Source organism: Tupaia chinensis, unplaced genomic scaffold (assembly GCF_000334495.1).
Source record: "Tupaia chinensis unplaced genomic scaffold, TupChi_1.0 Scaffold000316_1, whole genome shotgun sequence".
Taxonomy (NCBI): domain Eukaryota; kingdom Metazoa; phylum Chordata; class Mammalia; order Scandentia; family Tupaiidae; genus Tupaia; species Tupaia belangeri.
In genome coordinates, this window is record NW_006159809.1 from 9,589,278 (window position 1) to 9,612,057 (window position 22,780).

The 22,780-nt window shown below is 37.5% G+C and overlaps 1 protein-coding gene across 1 annotated transcript in view; it reads right to left on the bottom strand.

Annotated features, from left to right (window-relative positions):
- Nucleotides 1-221: 221 nt before the first annotated feature.
- APLF (aprataxin and PNKP like factor) overlaps nucleotides 222-22,780 on the bottom strand; it is a gene marked incomplete at its 5' end in the record, with an annotated part of 74,826 nt that continues 52,267 nt past the window's right edge. The window contains 2 exon segments of the mRNA XM_006151295.3: nucleotides 222-900; nucleotides 6,538-6,584. Of these exon segments, the coding sequence (XP_006151357.2) occupies nucleotides 698-900; nucleotides 6,538-6,584 (250 nt within the window).

Here is a 22,780-nt window from a genome sequence, read left to right on the forward strand (position 1 = left end):
CAGTTAGCGAAATGGCTATGTCACTGGACTCCCACGTAGTCGACCGCGGTTCACGTCCCGGACCCGGTGGCTTAAAACTCATGCCGGGCGCGTGTGTGTGCGTGCCCAAGATCCCGAGAGGAGAATGGAGGAGAAGGGATTGCGGCATGACCATCCCCCCTGGGGGGTGATTTCTCGCTTTCTGTCTCTATGTCTCTGTCTGTCTGGCGAGCGCTCGCGCCCTACAGTGAAAATCTCTCCAAAAAAAAAAAACAAAAACAAAAACAACAAAAAACAAAAAATGGAAGAGGCATGCTGTCCTACACTTGTTCTAGTTTGTGTGGTTCGTCTTGATTAGTCCTCCACAGAATCTTTGAAAAAATGAGAAATGAGCAAAGTTTTATGCAACCTGTGACTTTAACTTTTTATTAGCAATAGAAGAAATACATAAAACTATCTATTATTACTCTTTGCTTCTGTGTGCTTCCTATTTCCAGATGCTTTAAATAGGGGAGAAGAAAAATGGCAAAGTAACAAATAAATTTTCTCTACTACATTGAGGGCTGACATCTCAATGTCTCATTTACAAAGAGTTAATAGAAAGAGTCATAACTATCAAAAGAAGGAAAACAGCTATTGCTTAAGTATGTTCTTAGTTCCTGATTATTTTCCTATAAAGACAAAGTAACTGTGAACCACATACTACTGTAGACAAGAGTTACTTTTTTCTTTTCATAAACTTTTTTGCTTCTTTCAAAAGCTCTTCTACATCTTCCTTCTCTTGTTCTTCCTTCCCTGGTTCCCAGTCAGAGTCCTCATCCGTTGGCTCATACTCTTCTTCTTCGTCATCTAGAAAGCTGTCATTCAGGTCATACTCACTGGGCTGTCCAACATCGTCATCTTCATCCAAAGCATCTCTCACTGAACAACAGAGAATCGGTACACAACACATCAGTCATCACTCAGACCTGGGACTACAGACATCTCACTGTAAAATGTCTGTGTATCAAGAAAGATCAATTTTATAAGTACACAGTTTACCACCAGAAATTTGTAGAAAAAGCACTAAACTACCACTTGTAGTTTATTATTCCAACTTCTCCTACCATCTTCCTCCTGAGACTAAACCGGCCCATGTGACTCATAACGCTAGTTCCTTAATAACATCACGATCACACTGCTGCCATACTGCCTTCACGTGTGGTAGACTGCATTTCTGCCCTAGTTATTACTGTCCCTCCCTACAGTACAGCTGCACTTCAAGTCCCAGACCTGGCGATTTGAAATCATGCAGATGTGTGTGCATGCATACCCAAAACCCCAGGAGGGAATGGAGGAAAGGGATTGCAGCATGGGCATCTCCCTGGGGGGTGATTTCTCACTGTCTCTCTCGTGTGAGCCTACGTTTCATGTGCAAAAACCTCAACAACAACAATAACAACAAAAAAGGGGGTGTCTCCAAAGATGAAATTTTACTAAATACAAGAATATGTTTAATAATATTTTACTTTAGTACTAAAGACTAATTTTTTTAAATGCACCAAAATACTAGGGGTCTTCATATTTTGGGAAAGCAGTGTGTATGCTATGGCCTACTTTACTATACATGAAGTTTATTTCTTTGTTAAATACTAGCATACCACGCTTTCTCTTATTTCACAGTCTCTCAGCTTTCCCTAAACTACGTAGCAGCTTACAGAATCTCACTGATGGCCCAATAACCTTCCTCATTAGTTTCTAGAATTTTCAGTTTCAACTTCTTCAGGGGATGGGAGGGTAGGTACATATAAAGGCATGAATGTATACCATTGCAGAACTACGGAAATATGAAAGTTGCTAGCAGTGCAAGGTTATCAATTTCCAGCCATGAGCAGTACCAGTTGCCTAGGATAATGCATACCACATAATATTGGGGACTGGAAAGAACGACCCCAATCATCAGATGGCAAAATGTTGATGATAATTTCTTGCAAATGCTGTGAACATGGAAGGTAGCTAGGCAAGTATAAAACAGAATTTTCCTGGCATGAGTAACCTTACATTTGCGATCTTGTGCCCAAACTGTAGCACTCCGAAAAAATGTGGAAAGTTAGTGAATTTTAAACCAATTAGTTAAAGAAGTAACTTAACGGAAGACAGAAGTCAAACCTACAAAGAACAGTTAGTACTGACTACACTGATACTTTACAGATTGTATGAACTGAAGTGTTCTAGGAGTGTTACACATCTAGAAGTTAAAGAGTAAGAGTTTAATGTAGTTATTTTAATATTGGTACTATATTGTAGTTTATGTCTTGTTACCTCTCCTCAAATTCAGTATGTTTACATTTTAACACCATAAAATGAAAACCTACCTAGGCTCCTCCAGATCTCTTACGTGTAGTGGCATCTCCATCCGCCAACGATCTGTACTTTGTGAGCTATTTCCCTTCCCTTACCTCCTCCCAGCCCCCGAACCACAGCGTGTCAGTTGGCAAGCCCCACTGACTTTCCCTTCAAAACCTCTCTTGTACCCCCTACCTTTCCACTCCCATGGAGGCCACCCTAGTTTTAGCCCCTCATCTAAGTACTTAACCAGCTCTAGAAAGTTTCTCCAGTTCTAATTCAGACACCTCTTCATCACCACCTGGATGTCAGTAAAATAATGGTTTACCACCCTTTGCTAAAGTGCTCATATCTTTGGTGTGACCTTTAAAAGTTGCCATAATCTGGCCGCACTCCACCGTTAGCATCCCTCACAGTAACTGTGGCCTGTCCACAACGTTACACTGATCCACTCAGTAATTCCAGACACATTTCTTCTCCAGTGATCTTGATCAGCCTGTTATTCACCTGGTCTGGGATGCCCTGAATTCATCCAGCACAAAGATCTTATAAGAAACAAACAAAGATGACCCAAGTCCTACTACCTTAAAGGCCAACTTAAATTGCTCACATCAAGTCTACTCAAGTAAGCTCCTTAGAAAGTGCTCCTTCACCTTCCTCTGGGATTTGAGGGCATCTCACCATAAGCAGGTACAGCCAGAACTACTTCTCATACTATATGACCTTGCTCTTGTGGAAGACATTAATAAAGAAATGAGTGTGTGAGTAAATGAACCAATACAAAAAAAGATAAAGATCTTGGGTAATAACAAGCTCCAAATAGTTGAGAGATTAGAAAAATAAATGTATTAGAATACTGTGTAAAGTGGAACTAGCAGATGGCATAAGGGTTACATTGCTGGACTCCCATGTAGTCAACCAAAAAATATAATGAGATGTCAACATTTATTAATTACTCCAAACTCTCTATTTATAGAATTTAGAGAGAGAGATTCTGACTATGCTGTTACGTATATACTCTTGAAAGTATGTGTATATATATATGTGAAGCGACAGTTACTTAAAAATATGTATACTTAAAAAAAACTTTACAATGACATAAAATATTTTTCTTAAGTAAATTATTCTAAAACATGTTTTTCTTTCTTTTTTGGGGGGAGGGAAAGGTTTTTGCAATAGGACACATGTGCTTGCCAGAAAGACAGAGAGAGAGACAGAGAGACAGAAAGCGAGAAATCACCTCCCTGGGTGACGGCCATGATGCAATCCCTTCTCCTCCACTCTCCTCTCAGGATCTTGGGCATGCACGCACACGCACCTGGTATGAGTTTAAGCTGCTGGGTCCAGGACTCGAACCATAGTCAACTACATGGGAGTCCAGCAACATAGTCATTATGCCAACTGCTGGACCCTAAAATATGTTTTTCCTTCAGAAAATACTTCAATGATAACTCCAAGAGATTTTTCAAGGAAAACTCAGATATTTAAAACCATGTGATATGATGAATAATAATAGTTTTTAAGTAAACAATTCCTAATTCTCTAAAGATACACAATGTGTCCCTTTGATGGACCAATGCCATAATTTAGCAATAAAATAGTTTCAATTAATATCATTATATTGTTGCTAGAGAGGAAGCTACTTTAGCCACCAACAAATGCTGTATCATTAAATACAGCCCCAGTGAAGAAAGTATAACACGTAACAAATCACCTCCATGCTGTATTAGCTTAGACAAAGAGAATATATTTATGTCTGACATACTAAAATACTAAAGTATGTTACAATAAGAAATTAAGTGGAGGGGCCAGCTGATATTACAGTGGGAACACAGTTTAAGCTGAGCCCACAAGAAGGTCCCAAGTTTGCATCCCTGTACATGTTGAGCATGGGTGCACACACAGTGCTTGTAATCCAGGTTTTCTGAGGATGGGGGTAGAGTATGGCACAAACACCATACTCTTGATGAGGGTAACCCTCATCAAGAAATACATAAACTTGGGACCAGCAGTTGGTGTAATGGTTATGCCACTGGACTCCCATGTAACCGACTGTGGTTCGAATCCTGGACCCGGTGGCTTCAACTCACACTGGGCACATGTATGTGCGTGCCCAAGATCCCGAGAGGAGAATAGAGGAGAAAGGATTGCAGCATGGCCATCCCCACTGGGGGTGATTTCTCGTTTTCTGTCTCTCTGTCTTTCTGGCGAGCGCACACACCCTATAGCAAAAACCTCTCCAAAAAAAAAAAAATACATAAACTTTAAAAAAAGAGAAATAGAATGAACTTGTCTTATAGTGTAATTATTTCTCTCCCTTTGTTACAAGCCAGTTGTGTGTATGCATATGTCAGTTCATGTGAGCACCGCCTTGACAGTATGCATTGTATTCTTTCACTCAGCCGGCAGAAATACCATTTGCCAAATTGGTCTTTGCAGTAATAAATAAATGCTACAAAGAAGCCAGAATTTGTTAAAGGGAAAAGGATATTAGCATTCGGAAGGGTAAACAAAAGGTAAAAATGGATCTATGTAAATTAGGATAGATAGGAATCTGATGATAGTTTCTCAGGTGTCTATCCACCCCTCCTTGCTTCCCAAAGTTACACTTCCTACTTTTATCGTAATTTCTAATTTATATCTAATAGCTGTACAAATCTGTGGGGCACACAGAGCAGTTATCCAAAACACATATACAAATTGTATCAGCAGAGGTGTAATGGTTATGGCGCTGAACTCCCACATGGTCAACTGCAGTTTGAGTCCTGGACCCAGTGACTTAAAACTTATGCCAGCCGTGTGTACGTGTGTGCCCAAAATCCCGAGAGGAAAATGGAGGAGAAGGGATTGCAGTGTGGCCATCTCCCCGGAGGGGGAGGGGAGGATTTCTCACTTTTTGTCTGTCTTTCTCTTTCTCTTTCTCTCTCTCTCTCCAGTGAACGCATGTGACCTATAATAAAAAATTCTCTCGAAAAAACACATATATACTGTATAGTGATCAAACCAGGGCAATAAGCATAGCTCTCATCTCCAACATTTATCATTACTTCGTGTTGTACACATTCAAAATTCACTCTTTAGTTATTTTGAAATATACACTGAATTATTAACAAGTATCTTTACTGTGCTATAGTAGTCTAGAACCCAGTCCTTTTGTATCTGTTAGCAAGTTCACCCCTTCCCTCAGCCCACCCCCCCAAATTGGTCATCCACTCCTAAACCCTTGATCTCTGTGCAATCAAACCATCTGGCTTCTGCTAATGAGTGAGAACGCAGTGTCTGTCGGTCTCTCAGTGCCTGGCTCATTTCACTTCAGTTATTTCCTCCAGGCTCATGCATTTTTCTGCCAATGACAGGAATTCTTCCTTTTCTTTTTTGTTCTATATGATCAGTTATTTAATTAGGTTCTTGGCAAAAAAAATTAGAACACCAATTTGTGAGGATAAACTCCATTTGTAAGGGCAAACACAGATCGCAGGTAGCGCTAAATGGCATTCCATTGTGTATACAGACCACATCCCAAAGCTTTGGTTTCTACTGGGGACATTTGTAGTTCTGAAGATGATGACTACCCTAGCTTCAAGAGTGGGACAAACTAATCAGTGACCAGTGACTGGTCCGAGAGTAAGAATATGATCTGTGCCCGTAAAAAGGGCTAGTTTCATGATTTTTCCTGGGAATCATGGCAGTGAAACTTGGTTTTTCTCTCTCTTCCTCCTCAGACGTAAACATGGTGCTTACTGCCTCAGCTGAATAAGGAGGCACAGAGCTCCTCCGCTGGGGAAGAAGCCAGCCTTCCATGGCAGCAACCCGAGACGGAGTGATAGGAAGAAACCAGGTCCTTGGAGACAATACTGATATTAATAATGAGCCAAAGCAATAAATCTCGTCTAAATCTAGCTCTATCTCTGAACTTTTCAATAACAGAGTCAATAAGTTCCCATTATTATGTAGTCCAGTTAGAGATTTTGTTTTCAGGTACCCACAAACAGAAGAATACTAAGAGATTAAGGATAATTATATATTGTTGCACAATGATTGGGGAAAACATTTGCTATGTAAATGGTTTACAATTTTTCTTACCTAAGAAAAATCACTAGAATCAGCAACTCAACAAATTCACAGAAGCAGAGATTTTTAAAAAAGCTCCTAATGACTAGAAACTGTATCTAGATTTACTAAAAGAATCATTCAAAGATTTCATTTTGACTTTCCTGAAGTAAAATCACCTACCTGGAAGTGTACTGTGTTTAAATTCTATCTTGTGCTGAGGATTCTTCCTGAAAAAATAAAAGAAAGTAAAAATAAGATCTAATTTTTCAATGACTAAAAATTTACAACTAGAATACCAAGTGACTTAGAAAATTAGGCCTCTGTAGGCCTTTTGTTAAAAAGCATTTGCTTTTTAACACTGTTTACTGAGTGCCTTTTCCATACCAGCCACATTTCTAGATCCAAAAACATAGTGGTGAACAAGGCCGAGTTCATAGCTCAGAAATGTACACTCTAGAAAGACAAGATGTGGGACCAGCAGGTGGCATAATGGTTATGTCACTGAACTCCCATGTAGTTGACTGTGGTTCGAGTCCCAGATCCAGCAACTTAAAAAATCTCATGGCAGGTGTATATACATGCATGCCCAAATTCCCAAGACGAGAGTGGAGGAGAAAGGACTGTGGCATGGCCATTCCCCCAGGGGGTGATTTCTTGTTTTCAGTCTCTGTGTCTCTCCAGCAAGTACACGTGCCCTATAGCAAAAATATCTCTTCAAAAAAGAAGAAAACAAAAGAAAAAAGGGCCAGCAGGTACCAAAGTGGTTAAGGGTGCAGCTTGCTTTCTCACTCCCCCCACCTTCTCTGTCCCCCTCTTTGGTCAAAAAGCAAGAGAAAAGAGAAAAGAAAAGGAAAGGGAAGGAAAGAAAAAAGAAAGAAAGAAAAAAGAAAGTTAAATAAAATGGTTCTTCAAAGGAAAAAAAGAAAGATGAAATACAATAAACCATATTTCTTTTTAAAAGTAATTTAATTTTATTTATTCATTCACTTATTTTTTTTAATTTGACCAGTGAGAAACACACACACATGCACACACACACACACACACACACACACACAGAGAGACAGAGAGAGAGAGAGAAGAGTAAGAAGAGAGTAAGTAAGCCACCAGGTCTGGGACTCGAATCCTGGCTGGCCATGTGGGAGTGTCCATTGGCTTAACCACCACACCACCTGCTGGTCCCAATAAACCATATTTCTAAAACACAGCATCTTGTATTTCTAAAACGTCATACATCACATCTACAAAAATATAAAATAGTACATAAGATACATGATACAAATATCAAACGTGTGTGTAAATATGTACATTAATAAAGTGTCCAGAAAGATTCTAAGGCTCTTCTTGAATCCAAATAAAAAGTCAAAGTAATGGCTCTCCAACAAACACCAATCATTTAACAGGAAAGTCAATTTTGTTGAGAAGTCCGTGTAGCATGTTTCAAACAGAAACTACTGTTTGAACATCTATTTTTGATAATATGTACTTATGATGCCTTCTATTATTTTACTAAACAGGTTTATTTTTCTTTTTTTTCCCCACATTATTATTTGTTTTTTGTATATACTTTCAATAATATTGTTTGACTTACAATGAGACCATTTCGATATGTGCACATTTTTCCCCAGACCCATTGATCAAAATATCTTTAAGTGTCCTCAATATACAACACGTTATCCGGATAATGCAATTCTCTCCTGGCAGCAAAAACCAAAGCGAAGAGGCAATCGTGCTTCGCCTGACTGGTGCCTCTCTCTCAGGGGAGCGACAAAGGAGGGCTGGGTGCACCAACAGGCATCTGCAGAGGGTATAAAGCTTCCCAGTATGCCTGTGTCCCAAGGAATTCTTTCTACATGATGAAGTTTCTTTCATTCAGCTAGTATTAACCGAATGCTTTATTACACCCTGTTTCCGTGTCGGCACTGAGGCAAAAATATTTAACAAAGTATACATCCATGCCCTTAAGGAGACAGACCCTGGTGGCAGGGGCAAGACGGACCTCAGAAAAGCATTTCCTTCACTGAAAAAAATAAGAGCATCTGTGAGGATGGGAGATAATTCCTTATGATATGTTTAGGAAACAAGTTCTAAGTCAAGCCTTAGGCCTTCTCTTTCTCAGGCTTAATAATCCTTATTCTTTTTCTTTTGTTCAACTAAGAAAATAAGGCTTTTTTTTCTTTAAGATTTTTTTTTCCTTGGCCATCTGGTGTGTGTGCTTGCCAGAAAGAGAAAGAAAGAGAGAAAGAGGAAGAGGGGAAGTGAGAAATCACCCCCCAGGTTGGATAGCCATGCCACAATCCCTTCTCTTCCATTCTCTTCTCAGGATTTTGGACACCCACATAGGTGTGCCACACGTTCCCCCTGGGTCTGGAACTCAATTGACAGAGTCAATCATGTAGGATCCAGCACCTTAACCACCATACCACCTGCTGGCCCAATAAGGCAAATTAAAAAAAAAAAAGTTATATAACTTAAACTAAATAGAGATTTTTTTTTTTAAATGTAAGTCTTCCCATTCAATATCTATTCCAATGCACAAAAATGGCCACAGTCTCAGGGAGTGGATCCCTACCCTCAAACCCAGACTATGAATCATCATAGAAAGTAAATACTAGGGATGACCTCAGAGTGGTTAGTCCACCTCCTTCAGGGGACAGATGAGCAATGTGAGCTTACAAAGATGACGTTCTTGCCAGGGTCTGTGCTTTCTGACTTGGGTAATGACCATAGTATGACAGGGGTCCAGGAAAACTTATAGCCTGGACTTTTTTTTTTAATTCTACAATAATCAGGTGATTAAATGTTTCACTTAAAAATTCCTTTATGGAACTAGAGTGAAAAATGTACCCAACTCCTTTTTTATCATTTAAAAATGTGTACTTCATGTTTCAAATGTTTTATAATAAAAATTACACTTTAAAAACTGTATTTTTCTCCTCTGTGCCTTTGACACTATTGTGATATTAGTGAACAAAGTAAAATAAATACTTTCTAATTAAACATAATCATTTGCCTTATGTCTCTCTCTTATCTTCATCACTACTTACTATTTTGCATTACCTACAAACATTATAATAACTTTTAGATAATAGAAAGCTATTATAGATAAGTAACTTTAAATTAGTTGCTGAAACTCAGAAAAATATGAGGCTAGACAGTGGCACGGTGGTAACACAATGGTCTGTGAGGCTGACCCGCATGGAAGAGTGTGTGAGAGACCTTCAGGTGCATATGATGTGACCACGATCCAGGACAGCTGAGGCTGAAGATGAATCGTGGCATGCGAGCCCTATTTGAGGTACCTGTTTCTCTGTCTCTCAATACATAAAAGAAAGAAATAACTTTAAAAAAAAAACACATAAAAAATAGAGTATTACTACTTTAGAGCTGGGGTAGTCATGGAATCTATTTTCTAAGATCAGTTTTAACTAGTGCTACTTTCAAGAGCTTCAACTGAACACTCTAGAATCTTTTTAACTGTACCCAACAGAACTTCCTGTGATGGCAGGAACCTCTTATCTGTGCTGCTCAATACAGGAGCCACTTACTGCATGTGACTGCTGAGCACTGGGAATGTGGGTGACAAACTGAGGGGATGAATTTTTAATCTTAGGTAATTTACATTAAAAGTAAATAGCTACATGTCTCTAGTGACTATTACATTGAATAACATAATATTAATTTTTTTAAAAAAGAAAGAAAATGTGAGTTCTCTTTAAAATCAATCTGCTTTCCCAAAAAAAACAAAACACTATCTTTCTTATGGACAGTCAAAACAATAAAAAAAAAAATTCTATAGGTAGAAGAGCTCTTATAAACACTATAAAGGTAGTGACTAAAATCAGATAAGGACGGTGACTAAAACAGAAAGACCCTATCAGAATCCTGGCTCAGCCACCTCCTTACACTCTAAGCTTCAGTTGCCCCATTTGTAAAAGAAGGGGAATAACAGAACCTATATTCACATGAAGCTCTTGTGAGGAGTCATGAGACAAAGCACATTAGGCCTTAGTCTAAGACTTGGTAGGTGGTAGTAATTAATAACTGACTCCCTCACTATTAGTTCAAGAAATAGTCACAGAGTAGTTACATGCCAGTCCCGGGTCAGGTGTCAGTGACATTCTTATGACTAGTACCTCTTCTTTTTTTGGTAACTTCTCCTACTCTGACAGCATTAAACTTAGTGTCAGAGTACAATAGCACAGTTAATTAGGGTCATAACTCAACAGTTTTGAGAAATGGAAAGATTTTACACAAGATTATGTGTATGTGGGGTAATTAACCCAAATTTGAACTTCTGATGAAAAAGAAACTTGAGAAAAATGAACTGGACAACACAGATGTGAAGACAGCGGCAAATGAACAAAGCTGCGGGATGATCCGTGCCAAGGCCTTTCCTTACTGAATATGCTGACACGGGTCACTGTCTTGTCAAACTCAGACTTTACTAAAGCACAATTTATGCTGGGCATCAAGGAAGAAAGAAGAGAAAAATGGGGGATAGTCATACAAAGGTATCTTTCATCTTTGATCTCTAAAAAAGATTAATAGTCATTAAGGGAATTTTTTGTTTGGGGGTTTTGTTTTTTGGATAACTTTTTATTTTGGAAAATTTTCAAACTAATAAGCAGACAAGAATAGTACACTGAAATTCCACATACTTTAATCAAGATTTTTTTTTTAAATAATTATTTCCTGGGACCAGCAGTTGGCATAATGGCTATGTCACTGGACTCCCATGTAGTTGACCACGGTTCAAGTCTCAGACCCAGTGGCTTAAACTCACCCCAGGCACGTGTGTGTGTGTGTGTGTGTGTCTGTGTCTGTGCCCAAGATCCCAAGAGGAGAATGGAGGAGAAGGGATTGTGGCATGGCCATTCCCCCTGGGGGGTGATTTCTCACTTTTTCTATCTCTGTCTCTCTCTTTCTGGCAAGTGCACGTGCCATAGAGCAAAAACCTCTCAAAAAATTATTATTTTTCTTTCTTAATTTGAGCAAACAGGGACAGAATGAGAGAGAAGGAGAGAGGGAAAGTGAAAAAGCAAGCCACCAGGTGCAGAACTCAACTTGCAGTCAGCCATGTGGGAGTCCAGAGCCCTTAACCACCATGCCACCTGCTGGCCCCAAGATTCTTTAAGTACTAATTAACACTCTACATGAATGCCTATTATTATCATAGTCATTTGAGATGTATAAGCTTTTTCTCCTTCATTTTAATGTTTGCTTCATTCCTTCCTTTTCCTACTTTGCCCTTAACAGTTGTGGAGGATTACCAAAACATTAAATATTGTCTTAATTGTTTGCTACAGGAACTTTATAAACTATAATACAGTGCAGGGACCAGCAGTTAGTGTAATGGCTATGTTGCTGAACTCCCATGTAGTCGACCGTGGTTCAAGTCCCAGACCTGGTGGCTTAAACTCACGCCGGGCGCATGTGTGTGTGTGTCCCAGATACCCATGGAGAAGGGATTGCAGTGTGGCCATCCTCCCCCCTCGGGGGGTGATTTCTCGCTTTCTGTCTCTCTGTCTCTCTTTCTGGCGAGCGCGTGCACCCTATAGCAAAAACTTCTCCTAAAAAACAAAACAAAAACAGTAATACAGTATATATTTCAGAACAGCCAGAAGAGAAGATTTTGAATGTTCCCAACACAAAGTAATAATAAATGTTTGAAGTGATGGGTATGCTAATTACCCTGATTTGATCATCGTACACTGAATCCATGTATTACAAAAATTACATTGTACCTCATAAATACACAGAACTCTGTGTCAATTAAAAATAACTTGGGGTCAGTTGGTGTTGTGGTGGGTAAGGGAGCTGGATCCCACATGGTCAGCTGCACAGTTCAAGTCCCAGACACAGCAGCTTGAAAAGGTATGTCTCTGTGTGTGCCCAAAATCCCAAAAGAGAAATGAAGGAGAAGGGACTGTGACATCATCCCCCTGGGAGCGGGGGCTGCTTTCTCCCTTTCCTTCCATCTCTCTCTGGCAGGGGCACATGTGTCCTTTTGCAAAATAAAAAAGTAAAAAAAAACAAAAAACAAAGAAATTCAGGGATCTAAGCATCAGGCTTTAAGAACAAGTACAGAAATGAGAAATGGAAGCAAGGGGATTAACAGAGACCTAAGCACAGCTTACGTACCAATACCTGTTAAAAGATTGCTAACAGCAGCTGTCAGGCTAGGAAAATTAAAAGCGCAGAGTAACTTTAAGGCAAGTGAAGATGCAGCATCAGAACATGCAGCTGGGGGTTACTGGTTCAAACCTGATGTTCCAGAAGGTGCTTCTCATGCTCAGTTACCTTGGAACACATCCACAGTGCACTTGCATAGCCCACCTATGTACTCTAACCTCACATACTGCGAGAAGGCAAGCCATTTCAGAACAAATGAATGAATCAATAAAAAAAGTTTTATATTTGCAATCTTCAAAAAGAAAGATTAGGAAATTATATGTGCATAAAAAGAAAAACATTTTCAGCTGCATATGAAATTTTTATCTGCCTTAGAAAGGAAAAAATTGTTTTTCTTTTGTTGAGGCTATGCTTATAGTTTCTACCCTTTCCTAAGAGGACATGCTATTTCCATTTAAAAAAAAAAAAAAGGTGTAAGACTACAATATAGACTAGAGATAACTAATTGAATTGGTGCTTTTTCACACTTAACTTGGATACCAAATTTCTTATTTAAAGCAAAAAATATTAACAACATCATTAATATTAATATCAATTTTGTTATTTCATTGAAACCGAAGGAAAAAATATCCTGACAGGCTCAAAAGTTTCCTATTTTGGGTATTTTCAAATATATTTTATTGGGTCCAGCAGGTGGTGTAGTGGAGTGGTTAAGGTGCTGGACTATCACATGGTTGACCAGGGTTCAAGTCCTGGACCTGGTAGCTTGAAAATTGTGCTGGGCATGCACACATGTGTGTGTGCCCAAGGTCCTGAGAGGAAAAGGGAGAAGGGATTGTAGTCTGGCCATCCCCATTAGGGAATGATTTTTCAGTTTCCCTCTCACTGTCACTGTTTCTCTCTAGTGAGCACACATGCCCTATGGCAAAAACCTTTTTTAAAAAAAGAACAACAAAAAAACCAAGAAAACAAATATGTTTTATCCTTTCTTGATGATAAACAGAACTCATAGAATAGACTAACTTTAATAAGAAAATTAGTCCAAACAGAAAGGATAGTATATTACATGCAAAAACACACACTCAAAAACAAATTTTAGACATGTTTGGTTTACATAGTAATTTAAATGCTAAACTAAATATTTGAATGCTAAATATCTTCTTCACGATCTTCCATAATCTCATCTCAATCATTATTTTCAGCTAAATTTTTCATTTCTACTCTAAGGAAATAGTCTGCCACCATACTGCCCCAACTGTGCCCCATCTTGTCTTTCTAAAGGAGTAGTTTTGGTTTCTTTTCTATTGATAGGGACTTGCTCATAGTCTTTGCCAAGAACATTCTTCTAACTCTTCCCTGCCTAAATTCAAATCATCCCTCCTTCCTGAAAGCAACTCTGATAACCACTAGAAATAGCTTCAGAATGTACTGTTTATATCTACTCATTGATACTTACCACGTAATTTCTTGCATTGTCATCTAAATTTTCAATACAAGTACAGATGCACATACACTTGCGTATGTGTTTTATGTCTACCATCTATCAAATGAACTACTAAAAAACTTGCAATGTTTCTTACATTCTTTAATATTTTTAAGAAAGATGTAGAAAGCTAACTAGAAGTATTCAGCACTTGTCTCCTTCACAAAGAAGATAAAAAAACAGTTAAATATACTTCTAGTGGAGTACCTAAGGAGAAATACACCAAGGAAATATTGGAAGCCTTTCAAAACAGAAACTTGAAAGGACAGCATAGGGAGAGAAATAAAAGACTTAGTTGACATGGACGAGTGACAGAAGAGAATCCCCATTACTGGGCAAGAGTAAGCAAGAAAAAAAAAAAGAGTAATCAAGAGATTCTCAGTAATCCCCATTACCACCACGGACAACTACAATCCTAGCTACTTAGGGGCTCAGTGCTTCTCATGGCAAGGGGCCCATGAAGAGAATTCACTGAGATCCAAGTGACTGCATAACTCCAAGGAAAGAACTCACAGAGTAACCCCAATCCTCCAAGACTCAAGGTACTACAGAGCCACTGTTAGAGTAAAGCCTGCCTTAACCACAAATGGTCTTCTCATCTCCAATCCCTGAGGCCCTATCAACATCTTATCATGCCCAAACAGGTGGCTACAGCTGCCACTTCAGCTAGACTGAGCAGCAGGGCTGTGACCCTGGGACCTAAGCCCAGGTAGTACCATATACCTGAGGATTGGACAGACCAGCACAGTAGGAAGGTTGCTCCCAAGAACAGGTGAACTGACATGAGCACCCCTCAGCATTCTCAGCTCCTGTCAAAGCAGGTACCCATCCCAGCTTCACTGCCAGGCCCTTGTGCCTTGCAGGAGTCTTCCCAGAAACTGCGGGCTAGCACTCCTGGTCTCTCTGGCTACTGGCAACCAATCAGCCCATTCAGTGATACCCAGCCCCAGCAAAGCTAAATCACTACCATAAACATTCTCATTCCAGAACACAGAGGCACCCACAGGCACCACTGACAGCGAGTTCAGCCAAAGAAATCACATAGAGACTACACTGCTATGCCCACTCCAAACAAAATCTAAAACCCCCTACCCCATCGACACTGACATTCCTCAGGAAAAAGTCTTTCACTAAGAAAGCTATTCTATAAAAATGAAGAGGCAACTAGCACACAAATGCAGAGATATCAATGTGGGAAGACAAGAAACATGAAAAAGCAAGAAAACATGATACCTCCAAAGGAACACAATACCAGAAATAGATCCCTCCAAGAAGGAAATCTCTGAAATGCCTGAAAAAGAAGTAAAAATAATGATCCTAAGGGAACTCAGTGAGATACAAGAAAATTTAGATAGACAACTCCACAAAATCAGGAAAACAGTGAATTAACAGAACGAGAAATTCAACAAAGAGGTGGAAATCATAAAAAGAACCAAACAGAAATCCTCAAACTGAAGAACTCGATAAATAAATAAAATCAAAACAGAGAGCTTCAGCAGCAGACTAGATCAAAACAAAAACAAAAATGCCTGGTGTTTTTCTTAACACCTCTAAGAGTGCCTTTCATAGGTGGTAATCAACTATATTTTTCATAGATCAATCTACCTACAAGAATTTGATTGACTTATTTTTTTTTTTTTTAAGTTTTTTGCCAAAGGATGTGTGATTGCCAGAGAGAGACAGAAAGAAACAGTGAGAAGGAAAATGAGAACTCCACTACAAGGGGGGATGGTGACACTGCAATTTCTTCTCTTCCATTCTCCTTTGGGGACTCTGGGCATACACACACACATCTAGCTTGATTTTCAAGTCACTGGGTCCCAGACTCAAACCTCAGTCAGCCATGTGGGAGTCCAGCGCTTTAACCACCATGCCACCTTCTGGCTCAATCAACTCTTTTTCTTCAAAAAAGTTATTTTAATTAAGCTTTTGCAGAAATGTCCAAAATGATGTGATACTTTACATCTTCTAATTTTATAACTGACAAAATTGTATAGTTTATGGTATACAATATGTTTTGAAATATGTACATATTATAGAATGGCTAGATTAAGGTCATCAAGCTAATAATATATGCATTACTTCACATTTTTACTGTGTGTGTGTGTGTGTGTGTGTGTGTGTGTGTGTGTGGTGAGAACACTAAAATCTACCCTCTTAGGAATTTTCCCTTAAAATACACCCTACTAATCAACATGTTATAAAATAGCTCTCTCGAACTTATCCCTCCTATCTTTCTAAAATTTTGTATCCTTTGATCAACATTACCTCAACACCTCTCTTCCTAGGCCCTGGTAACCACCCTTCTACTCTCTGCTTCTATTAAGCCAGAAATTTTAGACTCCATATATAAATAAGCTTACATGATATTTTTGTTCCTGGCTTTATTCACTTAACAGAACATTATACAGGTTCATATAGGTTGTTGTAATGACAAGATTTCCTTTTTAGAAGGGTCAGTAGTATTCTGCTTACATACTACACTATCTTCATCCATCCATCCACTGATGGATATCTAAGCTGATTCCATATCTTGGTTATTGCAAATACTGTAATGAACATGGATGTACAAATACTTCTTTGGCACATTTTTATTTCCCACTGGCTATAGAATCAGTAGAATTATTGGATCCTATGTTAGTTCTACTTTTAATTGTTTGAGGACTATACAAATTTACATTTTCACCAACAGTGTGCAAATCTTTTCTTTTCCACACATCTTTTCCAATACCAATCTACTGTCTTTTAAGTAACAGGTATGTAATAGTAGTATCCTACTGTGGTTTTAACTCTTATTTTCCTAACTCGTGATGCTGAGCATTTTTTATATGCCTGTTGGCCATTTCTTGGTCTTTTTTTTTTTTTTTTTTTGGAGAGATTTTTGCTATAGGGCGCGTGTGCTCGCCAGACAGACAGAGAGAGACAGAGAGATAGGAAGCAAGAGATCACCACCCAGGGGAGATGGCCACGCCGCAATCCCTTCTCCTCCATTCTCCTCTCAGGATCTTGAGCACACACACACACGCGCCCAGCGTGAGTTCTAAGCTACTGGGTCCGGGACTCAAACCATGGTCGACTACATGGGAGTCCAGCAACATAGCCATTATGCTAACTGCTGGTCCCTTGGTCTCCTTTTGATAAATGTCTACTCAGGTCCTTTGCCCCTGTTTTTAAATCAATATATTTGTTTTATTGTATTGAGTTGTTTGTATTCCTCATATAATTTGGATATTAATCCTTTATCAGACACATGGTTTGCAAAAATTTTCTCCCATTCTGTAAGTTATCTCTTCACTCCATTGATGTTTCCTTGGCTGTATGAAAGATTTTTAGTTTGATACAACCCAATTTGTCTATTTTTGCTTTTTTTTGGCCCATATTTTGTAGATGGGATTCAAAAACTATTGCCCAGACTAATGTCACAAAGGTTTTTCCCCTGTATTTTCTTCTAGTACTTTCACAGTTTCAGATCTAACATTTAAGTCTTTAATCTACTTTGAGTTGATTTTATTTAATATGGTGTGAGAAAGAGTCTAATTTCATTATTCTACACATAGATATTAAGTTTTCTCAGCACCATTTATTGAAGATACTGATTTTACCCATTTGTGTGTGTGTGTGTGTGTGTGTGTGTGTGTGTGTGTTTAATTTGCTATAGGGCATATGCATTCGCTGGAGAAAGACAGCAAGAAAAATGAGAAAGCACCTTCCAGGGGAGATGACTATGCCACAATCCCTTCTTCATCCTCCTGAAGTGATGAATCACCTACTAAAGTGACCAATCGCCAGGCCACTTGGCTGGCCAGCCATTGTGTGTTCTTGATATCTTTGTTGAAAAGCAGTTAGCCATACATGCAGTCATTTATATCTTGGTTCTCTATTCTGTTCCACTGGTCTCTATGTCTGTTTTTATGCCAGTACCATGCTACTTTTATTACTATAGTTTGTAGTATATTTTGAAGTCAGGTAGTGTGATGCCTCCAGTTTTGCTGATTTTTTCATGACTGCTTTAACTATTTAGGATCTTTTATGGTTCTATGTGAAATTTAGAATCATTTTTCTCCTTCTATTAAAAAAAAGTAATTGAAATTTCAGTAGAGATTGCAATGAATCAGTAGATCACTTTGGATAATCACCATTCTACCATCTATGATATTTTAGTATCTGTATAGACATTTTAATAATACAAATTCTTTTCATCCATCAACACAGGGTATCTTTCCATTCATTTATGTTTCCTCCAAGGTTTTCTTTTTTTTTAATCAATGTTTTATAGTTTTCAGTGTACAGGTCCTTCACTATCTTGGTTAAATTTAATCCTAAGTATTTCATTTTTTGGTAGATATTATAAATAATACTGTTTTCTTGATTCTTTTTTGGGAAGTTCACTGTTAAGAGTATATTAAATGTTGTTAATTTTGTATCCTGAAACTTTACTGAATTTGTCTTTTGTCCTAACAGGTTTTCTTGGTGTTTTTTGTTTTTTTTTTTTCTTTTGGTCTTTTCTGTTTATAAAATCATGTCATCTATATTTTCTATTTAATACAAAAAAAGATACTTGTTTTTGCTACCTTTACTATTTCTTAATAATGATTGCTGATAAGAACTTGAAAGAATCATTTGCAATACAAACCACATGTTTAAAATTCTTACTGTTTGGAGTACAAAAATAGTTTCTAGTAATTTCCAGACTAAAAACAAACTTTTTGAGCTAATTCTAATAATTAATTTTTTATTTGTTCATTTTAGTAAACCCTAATCCATGAATCCTGGTGTTTTTAAGACATATGCCATTTGAAAGGCATATTTTCTACTGGATATATTCCAGAGAACACCAGTTCTCATTAGTTCAAAAGACTATCGAAGTGCTAAAATTGCTTTCTATTCACACCTATTAAGTTAATAAACAAAGTGCTCATTGAATCATTTTACATAAACTAAAGATTAACTATGTTAGACTTTCCTGCCATTAACAATTCATATTACTTCCCCCAGGAAGCAATGAAAAACTGACAGTTGTATTAATCAAACTCCTTTGCCATCAGGTTCCTGAGATACAGAATGCTCAGCACTGCAAGACATTTAGCTCTAGTCAATCAATTACTCAGGTCAACTAGGAATACTAAGAGTCCGTCACAAATGCTAAAAGGAAAAATGCCACTGTGCCTTGAAACTGTTCTCACCAGGGTTTTTAAGGTGGAGAGCACTACCAATATTTCCAGGGCTCCAATTTTGATGTCAGAAGAACTGAGCCTTAATTCAAAAATCACCATTCATTGGTTTTATGACTCAGGGCAGGTCCCTTGAATCAAGTTTCTTTTCCAATCTAAAAAAGCCAGTTAAAATGAAGTTTCATGTAACCCTTCACTTATAAGGGTTAAATGAAATAGTGGATAAACATCTGTAGGCTATTAAGAATTGATGTATATCAGCTATTTTGACAAACATAAAAATCAATTTCACTTTAAGATATCCAATAATGGGTGAAAATTCTATGCATCAGTAAATACAATTGCCAATTAATATTAAATGGCTGAATTTTTCCTTTAATGATTCATACAATTCTGACTAAATATTTTTCCTATCACATTTCACACATTTAAATAGTGTTTTCTAACAACTGACTACACATATTCCATTTTCAAAAATTAGTTATTTCATAATAAAGCAAAATGTCTTTTATATATTGTTTTAATTCTAGATCAAAGCTAAGTGTCTACTCTCTATAGCTTATGGGGGGCATAAGAGCATTTGAAATAACTTTCAAAGATAATGCCAAATTCCACCCTGATATTTTTCCAAAAATGAATGAGATTACTTAATCAGAGTTCATTCATAAAAGATTTACATGAATCTTTTTCACTCACATATGGCATTTTAGGTAACTCAGCAGGTCTCAAAATCCTGTTTTTTTTTTTTTTCTAATGGCTTTTAATTATTTACAGTAATCTTTGAGTTCTAAACATAGAGGTATTCACCCATAACTGCATTACATTTAGTGAGCTGTTTTATTTTAAAGCATACATTTTCTTTTGTTTTTTGGTTTGTTTTTTGTTTTGCTTTGTTTTGTTTTTTTGAGAGGTTTTTGCTATAGGTCATGTGCGCTTGCCAGAAAGACAGACAGAAACAGAGAGATAGAAAGTGAGAAATCACCCCCCAGGGGAGATGGCCATGCTGCAATCATTTCTCCATTAGTCTCTCAGGCTCTTGGGCACACATGCACACATGCCTGGCGTGAGTTTAAGCCACCAGGTTCGGGACTCAAACAGCAGTAGGCTACATGGGAGTTCAGCAACATAGCCATTACGCCAATGGCTGAGCCCAAAGCATACATTTTCTAAAATATTCTGATGTTAATAGTACAGGTACATAACAAAAAATTTAGGTAATAGTATATTTAAATAGTCCCGTATGCTTAACAACAGGGACACTTTCTGAGAAATGTACAATTTCTTTGTTGTGTGAATATCACACAATATACTCACACAAATCTAGATGGTATAGCCTACTACACATTGAGACTACATGATATAGCCTATTGCTTGTAGGCTACAAACCTATACAGCATGTTACTGTACTAAATATTGCAGACAACTATCATCTAAAACATACATGGCACATGTCTACATATTTTTTGAAATAATGACTTGTGCCTATGGTAAAACATTGCTTTTTTTTTCTCACTATACAAGCCATGTTACAGATTCAGTATTATATGCGAGCACTTGGAGTTGATAATTAATACACCTCCTTATGTCATCTTTCTTAGAAGACATTAAATTTCAAATAAATAAATAAATAAATGAGGGAGGGCACCAGCTCCTGAAAAATATCAAGGCACCAATATTTTCATTTATATGTTACATGATTGCCCAAGGTTTGTAAATCAGAGGCAGTGGAGATGAGTTTGACTTTACGTTCTTGCACTAAGTTGGGTTGAAAATGGATTCTACTCATTTTAGTGTATTTGTATTCTAAGTTTGGTGTTTAACAGATAAGAAGAGAAATACTACACTGCATAAAATCCTATTACTCACCAGAGGAAGTGAATGAGTCAGAGACAGGACAGCAATCACTGGGTTATGCTGTGCATTAAGTATCTAATGTTCTAATTCAGGTGTCTAAAGCTAATCAAATCCATTAAACTGGATGAGTTTTCTAATAAACAGGAGCACAAAAGGAATAAATTAGTTAAATGTTTAGGCAAAATACTTAAAATGACAACACCAACAGTTCCTTCAAATTACTGAGGTGTTTTTCCAAGTTGAATTAATTTTACTGGGTTTAAAAAAAAAGTATAACAAGTCAAAGAAGATGTTAATACCTGTAGTATAAGGAAAAGAGAAATTTTTTAAAATTATAGATCCTTTTCAAAATACCAACTTTTATGTTGGATTAGCCAGAAAAGTATCATTGGAAACATGGACCAAAAAAAAGAAGGAACAAAATGATGCAGAAGAGACATGTGAGACTGGTCGATAGGTTTAATATATGTTTAACTGGAGTACAAAAGAAGAGATAAAAGGGAATAGAAACAGTATCCGATGAAATAATAAGCACTCTCCTAAATTAATGAGAGTCATCAACCCATAAAGGGTTCTGTGAAGCCCGAGTAGGATGAACACAAATGGCACATGTTAAACTGATCAGTTTAGTTGATTAGTAAAGGCAAAGAAGAAAATCTTTGAAGTGGCCAAAAAGAGAGATAGTAAGACAGAAATTGACTTTCAAGAGAAACTATAGATGCAGAGTCAAAGAAATGACAACTTAAAAGTGAGGAAAGGAAATAAAGTATGCTAAGCTTCCATTAGATACTTAATGAAAAAAGCTTTTAAAAAAATTCAAAATAAAATTTTCAAACTGAAAAAATTTCTTTTCCAGAAGATTTGTGCTACAGGAAATATTCAAAGAAGTTCTTTAGAGGGGAAAAAAAAAAAAAGATCCCAGATTAAAAAGAATAAAATTTAGGAAAAAATAATTAAAGACAACCAAAATGATAACAATATAAACATAAGAGAATGTTTATGTCTAAATTAAAATAATAACAATGTCTTATGAGTTAATGTGTAGAAGTATAAACATATAATATGATGACAACATTTTAAAAAGAGGCAGAAGATAAAGTATAGGGAGTCAAACTGATAATAAGGTTCACATACTGTTTGGGAAATGGTAGTAGCACCGTCAGTAAGATAGGGTATAGTAAATGATGGGTTACTACTGAAATCTACAGCTACTGGGAAAACAAAAGAGAGAGACAGAGAGAGAGAAAATGTAACTGGAGCCAGCAGGTGGCATGGTGGTTGAGGTGCTAGACTCCCATATGGCTGACTACAGTTCAAGTCCTGGGTCTGGCACCTTGAAAGTCATGCCAGGTGCATGTGTGTGCCTGCCTGCCTGCCCACAATACCAGGAGAAGAATGGATGGAGGAGAAGATTGAAGCATGGCCATCCCCCTGGGGGATGATGTCTCACCTTCCCTCTCACTGTCTCTGTCTCTCCAGTGAGTGCACATGTTCTATGGCAAAAACCTTAAAAAAAATAATAAAAAGAATAACTAAAAACTTAACAGAAAAAAATGAAACACACTTAACTCAAAAAAATCAGGAAAAGAAGATAAAGAAACAAAAAATATGTGGGAAAACTAAAAAACAAATAACAAAATTAAACTCAAATATATAAGTAATTGTATTAAATATAACCTGACTAAGCACTCCACCTAAAAGGGAGACTATCAGATTGGATTAAAAACAACAGCCAGTGAATCAACAATATCCTGTTTATAAGTGACATGCTTTAAATATA